We start from the raw sequence: 10,000 nt of genomic DNA, 5'->3' as shown, positions 1-10,000 counted from the left end.
CAAATCGAACTATAACATTGCTCAAGAAGAAATATTACAACACACGCTCGTCGTACTCGACCTGATGATAATGTTACACAAACCACCGGCGTACACGTACGTATGGTAATTTTTCGAAATACAATATATAATAGACGATATATACGTCGACCGGCACAAAACTTCGAACATTCTCTCGACCCTTCGCTAGATTGAAAGCGACTCGGTGTTCTCGAAAGATTCGTTCCGAAATTATATTTATTCTCGCTCGGACAGAGGAGAGCTGTCGCATATTTTGTGTAATAACAAAATTTTTGTTATTTTTTGGTTGATCGCATAGGGACCGCTTACGTAGAAACGCTCGCTAAATCCGCGATCTCGCAGTGTCTGACGGTTTCGGTTGGGTAGAAGCAGAAGATATACTACTACGAACTATCCACACCACCGTGGGCGAAGCCCGCACTCGACACGATATCGAATTAATGTTATTATTCAGCAGAAAAACGAATATCGTGTGATTTGGTTATCGGTGACCACGGTACCGACAGCGCTCGAGCAAGCGTCTGCCGATACTATAGAGGAAGCGTTTTCGATCCGTTTCGAAACGTACCTATCCCCCTATAGCGGCGTTTCGAGCACATCGCCCGTTTTCCGTTAACGCTGACGGGACCCTACGCGACTTTCGGTTTTTTCCACTTTTCGTATAGTCCTAGTCAATATAATTTATATCCGTCGATATGATATTGTATCAGACATGAATACGCATATCGATCGATATATTAAAATATTATAGGATAACGTTCTGACAACAGGACGTCTCGATTACAATGTTTATCGGAAAGTGTAGTGAAAATTTGTGTAAGGCCTATACCGCTTTCTCGCCATTACAACATATGAGTTGAGACGGTGAGACGATACTTGAATTAATGGGAGCAAACAGAATTTCGGAAGCGTGATAAAAAATTTTCAAAGAGAAATTTTGGCGAAAATTTCACTATACTTTCCGATATTTTCACCACACTTTCCGTTATTTTCACCACACTTTCCGTTCATGATTATTTTCGCCAAAATTTCCGTCTGAAATTTTTTCTTCACGCTTCCGAAATTCTGCTCGCACCCAGAAGGCAGAGGTAAACTTTCATTACACTTTCCGTTATATTTATGTTTTCACTACACTTTCCGATACTTTTATATTTTCACCACACTTTCCGTTCATGATTTATTTTCGCCAAAATTTCCATCTGAAATGTTTTCTTCACGCTTCCGAAATTCTGCTCGCTCCCAGAAGGCAGAGGTAAACTTTCATTACACTTTCCGTTATATTTATGTTTTCACTACACTTTCCGATACTTTTATATTTTCACCACACTTTCCGTTCATGATTATTTTCGCCAAAATTTCCATCTGAAATTTTTCTTCACGCTTCCGAAATTCTGCTGCTCCCAGAAGGCAGAGGTAAACTTTCATTACACTTTCCGTTATATTTATGTTTTCACTACACTTTCCGTTATATTTATGTTTTCACTACACTTTCCGTTATCTTTTATATTTTCACCACACTTTCCGTTCACGATTATTTTCGCCAAAGTTTCCATCTGAAATATTTTCTTCACGCTTCCGAAATTCTGCTCGCTCCCAGAAGGCAGAGGTAAACTTTCATTACACTTTCCGTTATATTTATGTTTTCACTACACTTTCCGTTATCTTTTATATTTTCACTACACTTTCCGTTCGGGTTATTTCGCCAAAGTTTCCATCTGAAATATTTTCTTCACGCTTCCGAAATTCTGCTCGCTCCCAGAAGGCAGAGGTAAACTTTCATTACACTTTCCGTTATATTTATGTTTTCACTACACTTTCCGTTATCTTTTATATTTTCACTACACTTTCCGTTCGGGTTATTTCGCCAAAATTTCCAATTCAAATTTTTATTTCACGCTTCCGATATTCTGCTTGCTCGCGGAAGGCAGAAGTAAACGTTCACTACACTTTCCGTTATCTTTTATATTTTCACTACACTTTCCGTTATCTTTTATATTTTCACTACACTTTCCGTTCGGGTTATTTCGCCAAAATTTCCAATTCAAATTTTTATTTCACGCTTCCGATATTCTGCTTGCTACCGGAGGGCAGAGGTCGATTAAGTTTGACGATAGTCGTGTCACTAAGTGTTCTGGCGATGTTCTAAATTTACTGTAGTCTCTGGAGATACCCTACATTTTGTTTTATAAAAGAGAAGACATTAGTAGATCAAGATGTTCACATGATGTGGTGCTTGCTGCTGCTGCAGGTTTTTCCGGGTTTTCCTGCAGCTGAAAAAGCAAATGCGCCACTGGAATCATCAATGAAGTCGCCCCTCCGGAGCGTCAATTAAATTTTGTTGTTTCATAATTTCATGATTTGTATTACTTTCTTGACCTGAGACTTACTTCAAAAATATAAAAAATACACACGAATTCATTTCATAAGCTTTTGTGGTTCTGAAAAGAACCTTTTTTTTATGGAAACGGTAAGGACAATACAGGGGGAGGCATTAAATTCAACCGCCAAATCCGTACAAGGTTCGACCTTGCCTTTTCAGGGCGTATACAACATCCATGGCTGTGACGGTTTTGCGTTTCGCATGTTCGGTATATGTTACGGCATCTCTGATAACATTTTCGAGAAATACTTTGAGTACTCCACGAGTTTCTTCGTATATCAAACCCGAAATACGTTTAACACCACCTCGACGGGCTAATCTTCTAATGGCAGGTTTCGTTATTCCTTGGATATTATCACGCAATACTTTACGATGACGTTTCGCTCCTCCTTTTCCTAAACCTTTACCTCCCTTGCCACGACCAGTCATTTCGAATGTTAAGAATAAATTATATACTGCACGATACGAATGAAATACTGTTAGTGATACTAACGACAGACTTCGACTAAAGTTCTACACCGAACTCGGTCGGGTTTTGTTAAATTTCATGACTCCGCCCACAACTGGAAATCGGACCAATGGCGTCTCGTCTAGATGGTATATAATAGTTGGCGTGTATAAGCCGACTCAGTTCATATGTTGTCCGTCTATCGTTCGGTATACATTTCGTTCGTTACAATTCGCAATAGGTTTTGAAAATGGCTCGTACCAAGCAGACCGCTCGTAAATCGACTGGAGGTAAAGCTCCGAGAAAACAATTAGCTACTAAAGCAGCTCGCAAAAGTGCACCGGCTACGGGAGGTGTTAAAAAACCTCATCGTTACAGACCCGGTACTGTTGCTCTCCGAGAAATTCGACGTTATCAGAAGAGTACTGAATTGTTGATTAGGAAATTACCCTTTCAACGTTTAGTTCGAGAAATCGCTCAAGATTTCAAAACCGATTTACGATTCCAAAGTTCAGCCGTCATGGCTTTGCAAGAAGCTAGCGAGGCGTATTTGGTAGGACTCTTCGAAGATACGAATTTGTGCGCCATTCACGCCAAGCGCGTTACCATTATGCCCAAAGACATTCAGTTAGCAAGGAGAATACGCGGAGAACGAGCTTAATTTCATATATATATATCCCAATATATATTGAAAATATATACAAAAAAAAGGTTCTTTTCAGAACCACAAAATGCAATTGATGAAAGAATTCGTTTATCGATAGATATGAATGAATGAATGAATGAATGTATGATATTTTCAATAACTCGCATCACGTAAATATTAAATCACGGGTGTTTGCAGAACATGTTCAGTATGATCCAAATATGGATTATAATACTGAAATTTTTTACTTTCCGAAACGAATCTTTCGAAAAGATCATTTTTAGAAACGGCTGAGATAAATAACGAAAAACAAGCGATCACTGAATGAAAGATCGCTCATAACATCACCATCTTTTCGTAAATTTCCTCTGATTCATATTTTTGAATACCTGGCATAAATCTCGAGTGACTTTTTGTAATATACCCTATACCAAAAATGAATCGTTCTCGAGATATTCGATCGTTTATACAGAAAAAGTAGGTATTATTCGGTTCTCGAGCCATTTCCCTATAAAATTGAAAACAAGTCTCATAGAATACATAAGCTATTATTGATTCATCAAAATATTACATTCCGTCGTCTTGTAGGAGGAGTAACATTTCCAAAATGATGAACGAGGTATTAGGAGTCGATGAGTAATTCTGAAGATATAAAAATCAGTGATTTCTCAAATGGAACACCCTTAGTTTGGAAATCTCGAAATGATTTTGACTCATTTTCCTGAAACGATCCCAATATCAGAAAATAAGTCAACTGTTCACAAGACATATTTCAATGAAATAGAAAGACAGAGCAATATTTTTTAATTTTTACTCTTTTACGAAATTATTCGATTCATATCAATTCGATAGTCGGCGGCGGCGGCGGAAGAAATATTATTTATCTATTTTTTTTCTGTTTATAGGGATAGGCTAGGTAGGTAGTTCTGACTATTTATTTATATATTTGTTGGACAGTTGAATTATATACGAATTCTTGTAAAAAAAATTGTGGCCCTGAAAAGGGCCATTTGTTTTCTTAGACTTCGTCGCCGGAGAGAGAAGTCAACTGATAGAAGAATTTACTTCTTCTTTTTTGGAGAGGCAGCTTTTTTGGCTTTCGGAGAAGATGCCGATGCAGGGGTCGCTTTCGCGGTTTTCGGTTTGGGTGCTTTCGGCTTTTTTGTTGGTCCTTTGTTAGTTTTCTTTGCTTTCGAAGGAGACTTGGTTTTACTAGCAGAAGTCGCGGACGAAACCTTAGAAGCGACGGTCTTTTTATCCTCGGCAGTTACCTTTTTAGGCTTGGCTGCGGCAGCCGCTTTCTTTTCCGGAGAGGCTTTCTTACCTTTCGGTGATGCAGCAGCCTTCTTGCCGGTTTTAGCTTTTTCACCAGCTACGCGTTTAACGGGAGTTTTTTTGGCCTTCGCACCGGCCGTACCGGACGTTTTCTTTTCGGTAGCCGACGGTTTTGCCGAACCAGAAGATGCCGATGCCAATTTGAACGACCCCGATGCACCTTTTCCTTTAGTTTGTACTAATGATCCGGAAGCAACCGCAGATTTAAGATATTTCTTGATGAAAGGTGCCACTTTTTCTGCGTCAGCCTTATAATTCGCCGCAATATATTTTTTTATGGCTTGTAAAGAGGAACCACCCCGTTCCTTCAATCCTTTAATAGCGTTATTAACCATTTCCGACGTAGGTGGGTGAGAAGGTTTACTTCTTGGATTTTTAACTTTCTTTTCTTTCTTCGCAGTAGACTGTGCCTGCGGCGACGAAGATGAATTAGCCGAAGCCGAAGAATTCTGATTTTCTATGTCTGCCATAGTAAAAAAACAACTGACAATATATTCTCGGAAGATAGATGCTACACTCGTTAGGCGTCTAGAGAGAATGATGTAGTCCTCTGGTGTTCCGTTTGTTTAAATATTCTGGGTCGAAGCACAGGCGGACGGGAGACTGAACGCTCGACATTCTCGTTAGACACGATATTGACGGCTTCCATTCTGCTGTCGAAATGTTCGCATCAACTTCTTTACGAAATCAATGCCGGTTTCCTATTTAGACTTCGACTAGCACAATAACGTGGATAGATTCTACGTATTCCGAAAATATTTTCTGATAAGAAAAAGCTAATATTAAACCTCGACAACTCACAGTAAATTACAATGAAATATGAAGTATTGATGATTTTGACGTAACTCCAGACAATTCCTTTCCGAAAATACTCGTAATCGATGATCTGGAAGGAACCTTCGAATAAATATCATAGGCGCGACTGTCTATAGAAACATGATACATTAGCCGATAATACTCGATAAATACACGAGTGAATAGGGGCATCGAAGAGACCTCGTGTCTACCTTCATACACGACTATAACCAAGAACCGACGCTTCTAATAGCATCAACATTTTCAAAAATTATCCCTATAAAAGTGTTCGATGAAAACGGCATTCGAATAATAACGAACGTTATTAATGTTATATTCGATAAGATATAATCATCGTAATATACTTTCAATAAAAAGGTCGATACTACAACACGAACGAACGAACGAACGAACGACGATACTGTGAGCTCTATCTATAACGGAGTAATACACACCCACCCCCACCCGAAATATATAAATCGTCAATGTTATAGTCGAAATCAGAAATGCTAATCATAAACGTTTTTAGACAACATATTAGCACGTAAATAAAAAACACGTTAAAAAATAACATAAGTAATAGAGTACATGACTAGTATAACAGTAACGAACGTTAACTTTTTAGGTTGATAGGTAGGTAAGCACCATCTAAATATAGGTGGCAAAATTATTTATTATCATCGCGCGTTTCACGAAAGGAGGTAACAATGTACTGATAACAAGGCAACCCAACCGAGTGAGACCTAGCGCCCTAGCAAAAATAAATTATCATTCAGCGTCGAAACGATATTGTAAGAATTCTTTCATAAATATTTTGTGGTTCTGAAAAGAACCGTTTTTTTTTAAGAATGTATATCGTAGACCGGAATAAGTAAATTATTTCGAACTGGTATATTTCGTAACTGCTTTGGTGCCTTCGCTGACGGCGTGCTTCGCCAATTCACCAGGAAGTAACAGACGTACTGCAGTCTGAATTTCTCTGCTCGTAATAGTCGATCGCTTGTTATAATGAGCAAGACGGGAGGCTTCCGCTGCGATACGCTCAAATATATCATTTACGAAACTGTTCATGATGCTCATCGCTTTACTGGATATTCCGGTATCGGGATGGACTTGTTTCAATACTTTGTAGATATAAATTGCGTAACTTTCCTTCCTCCTCCTCTTCTTTTTCTTATCGGTCTTCGATATATTCTTTTGGGCCTTTCCGGCCTTCTTCGCAGCCTTTCCACTAGCTTTGGGTGGCATTCTGAAAATTTAATTTCGTCAATATCAAACAAACAAGTACTATCGTGCAGGTTTGCTTTCGACTCAATGTAAAAGACGCCACTCTGTCGTCACTATTTCAGATAGTAACTGGAACTCTAGTAGGCTCCGCCCACCGGAAAGTTGAGCGTTCGAGAACGCCCATTGGTCGGTAGGACGGTATTAATACAGGTCGATTCTATATAGAAATCATTGTATAGAAAGCTACTGTTAGAGCAACATCGAATAATTCTCAGTGAATTCTTTAAATTTATCCGATATATAATACTAATCTACGATTCGACATGTCTGGACGTGGAAAAGGAGGTAAAGTTAAGGGAAAGGCAAAGTCCCGTTCCAGTCGGGCTGGACTCCAATTCCCAGTAGGACGTATTCATCGACTCCTTCGTAAGGGAAATTATGCCGAACGAGTTGGTGCCGGCGCCCCGGTTTACTTAGCCGCAGTAATGGAATATTTGGCAGCTGAAGTCTTGGAATTGGCCGGTAATGCGGCTCGCGATAACAAAAAAACCCGTATCATTCCTAGACATTTACAGCTGGCCATTCGAAACGACGAAGAACTCAATAAATTGTTATCAGGAGTAACCATTGCTCAAGGTGGTGTTTTGCCCAATATTCAGGCGGTTTTGTTACCGAAAAAAACCGAAAAGAAGGCATAAGTACACATTTCCTGAGAGAGGAAAGCGACAAATAAAATATCGGCCCTTATCAGGGCCACAACGATTTTCTCTAATGAATTCGACAATTGCATATATTTTTTTTTTTTTCTTGTCATCGCTTTTCGATACAATTGTTGACGCAGCACGATATGCGATTGTTTCTTTCTTGCTTGCGCATATTTACGTATACATGTATACATGATTAATAATATTATTATTGTTCAACTTCTTATTTTCGTGCCGAAACAAGTGATTTCTATTTGCTGAAATCAAATATCAGAATGTCTGTACGTTTATTCGTGATGAAAATAAAATGTATGCAGTAATATCAGATTTAGGTATACAAATGAATAAACATAACAATATCCATAGAAATATTATACATTCTTGTTCGTGGAATTACAATATAGACAATCATGAGTAAATTGGAATGAATAAATGAAAAAAAAAAAAATATACCTAATTAAATTATATAGCATAGATGAATGCATACATACATTTCAATATCTGCAGAAATGAATGACGAGTATATAAAAATAGGTTGTTATTATTATTCATAGTAATTTGTGAAATGGGATAGATGAATATTATAAGCATAAAACAATAATATTTGGACAGTGGTTCATTAACCTTCGATCAGTTTATGAATATTCATTTTTTCAATTTTTTCTTTACGTACAAATGGTATCGCGTTTTAAAGCGGCGTTTCAGAAAAGTTTCATATGTAATTTCTATTGGTGAATAATTGAATAGTTTGGGAGCTACCTAGCTAGCTAGCTAGATACCAGTAGCTTCCCTGTCCTATAGATTTAGAAACCGAGTGGTATATAATCTAATTGTACAGATCGTTCTTCTCTTTTCTTCTTCGTATACAGATGTAGTAAGGTTGAAATTAATAATTTCGTTAAGTATACAGGATAAAATGAAGCAATTATTCAGGTAATCAAAAGAATGACAGATAATGCTTAAAATTAGATGGGTATATCGTTCGAATTTAATTTGGTAATTCGTTAATTATTACTCACACCAAAGTAAAGTATATAAATCGAATTCGTTTTGAAAACAAATTGTGGTTCTGAAAAGAACCGTTTTTTTTTTTAAATTTCTCGTCGGAATATGAATCTAACCGCCGAAACCATATAATGTACGCCCTTGACGTTTGAGAGCGTATACTACGTCCATGGCCGTGACGGTTTTTCTTTTGGCGTGTTCTGTATATGTTACCGCATCTCTGATAACATTTTCGAGAAATACTTTGAGTACTCCACGAGTTTCTTCGTATATCAATCCGGATATACGTTTTACACCTCCACGACGAGCTAATCTTCTGATGGCAGGCTTCGTAATTCCTTGAATATTATCTCGCAACACTTTGCGATGTCTTTTTGCTCCGCCTTTTCCTAATCCCTTTCCTCCTTTTCCTCTACCAGTCATTTTGTGTAATACAAACGGAAGATTATAGAGAAAAAAAGTACGAGCGAAATACGTTATTACTACTTCGAATGCTCGAGAACAACTGAAGGCCGTCGGCGCTGGAAAGCTGGTTTTGTCTTGTTTTTGGGGGGACACGCCCACTTTCTTCGATTCAACCAATGGTAGAAGTTCCCTATCCTTATACCTGAATAAAACTGTTAACGACCGATCGTGAAGGCTCACTAATCAGTATTTGTCGTTCGACTGAGGAACTATTCGTATACGATGGCTCGTACAAAGCAAACAGCTCGCAAATCTACCGGAGGTAAAGCCCCTAGAAAACAGTTGGCTACTAAAGCCGCCCGAAAAAGCGCACCCGCTACTGGAGGAGTTAAGAAACCTCACAGATACAGACCCGGTACTGTCGCTCTTCGAGAGATTCGTCGTTACCAAAAAAGTACGGAATTATTAATCCGAAAACTACCATTCCAGAGATTAGTAAGAGAAATCGCCCAAGATTTTAAAACTGATTTGCGATTCCAAAGTTCAGCCGTTATGGCTCTACAAGAGGCTAGCGAAGCATATCTGGTGGGCCTTTTCGAAGATACCAACTTGTGCGCTATACACGCTAAGCGTGTTACTATTATGCCAAAGGATATTCAATTGGCTAGACGAATCCGCGGAGAACGTGCTTAATAAAATCGAATAGTACGACGAAGTAATGAAAGAAAAAACGGTTCTTTTCAGAACCACAATTTATATTTGAAAAGAATTCGTATTCGATACTCTACCCTGGCGTGTAATTTATATATGTGGATTTTCGTTATGAAAAAGTCCGATTTTTTTTTCTTCATTTTCTATTTCTATCGACAGTTGAATTCGCACAAGTAATTATTTTTAAGAAATCGTCGATCCAGATAAATCTATAACGATGATTCGGATGTCTCGTTGCGTAGGAAAAAATATCGTTAAGTAACTGTGTTGATCGAACGAACGAACGATGGATTGATTATTTTCCTCGTATAGCATTTTCTTTC

The 10,000-nt window shown here is 38.2% G+C and overlaps 3 protein-coding genes across 3 annotated transcripts; all 3 read right to left on the bottom strand.

Annotated features, from left to right (window-relative positions):
• Positions 1–2,449: 2,449 nt before the first annotated feature.
• LOC141482031 (histone H4) lies at positions 2,450–2,891 on the bottom strand. Its single transcript, XM_074174610.1, has one exon. It carries the CDS (start codon positions 2,828–2,830, stop codon positions 2,519–2,521), a length of 312 nt encoding a protein of 103 aa, XP_074030711.1. The 5' UTR covers positions 2,831–2,891; the 3' UTR covers positions 2,450–2,518.
• Positions 2,892–6,437: 3,546 nt separating this feature from the next.
• Positions 6,438–6,873, bottom strand: LOC141482030 (histone H2B). Its single transcript, XM_074174608.1, has one exon. The coding sequence runs from the start codon at positions 6,871–6,873 to the stop codon at positions 6,502–6,504; it is 372 nt and encodes a 123-aa protein (XP_074030709.1). The 3' UTR covers positions 6,438–6,501.
• A 1,687-nt stretch (positions 6,874–8,560) lies between these two features.
• LOC141482029 (histone H4) lies at positions 8,561–9,066 on the bottom strand. Its single transcript, XM_074174607.1, has one exon. The coding sequence runs from the start codon at positions 8,982–8,984 to the stop codon at positions 8,673–8,675; it is 312 nt and encodes a 103-aa protein (XP_074030708.1). The 5' UTR covers positions 8,985–9,066; the 3' UTR covers positions 8,561–8,672.
• Positions 9,067–10,000: the final 934 nt, after the last annotated feature.

This window comes from Leptinotarsa decemlineata, unplaced genomic scaffold, assembly GCF_025532065.1.
Source record: "Leptinotarsa decemlineata unplaced genomic scaffold, Ldec_3_MD MMD2_tig00000654_RagTag_RagTag, whole genome shotgun sequence".
Taxonomy (NCBI): Eukaryota; Metazoa; Arthropoda; class Insecta; order Coleoptera; family Chrysomelidae; genus Leptinotarsa; species Leptinotarsa decemlineata.
Note: the sequence above shows the minus strand (reverse complement) of the source record. Positions and strands in the feature narration are given on the sequence as shown.

Coding starts and splice junctions, on each gene's coding strand:
- LOC141482030 (XM_074174608.1), bottom strand. CDS start 6,873: ATGCCACCCAAAGCTAGTGGAAAGGCTGCGAAGAAGGCCGGAAAGGCC.
- LOC141482031 (XM_074174610.1), bottom strand. CDS start 2,830: ATGACTGGTCGTGGCAAGGGAGGTAAAGGTTTAGGAAAAGGAGGAGCG.
- LOC141482029 (XM_074174607.1), bottom strand. CDS start 8,984: ATGACTGGTAGAGGAAAAGGAGGAAAGGGATTAGGAAAAGGCGGAGCA.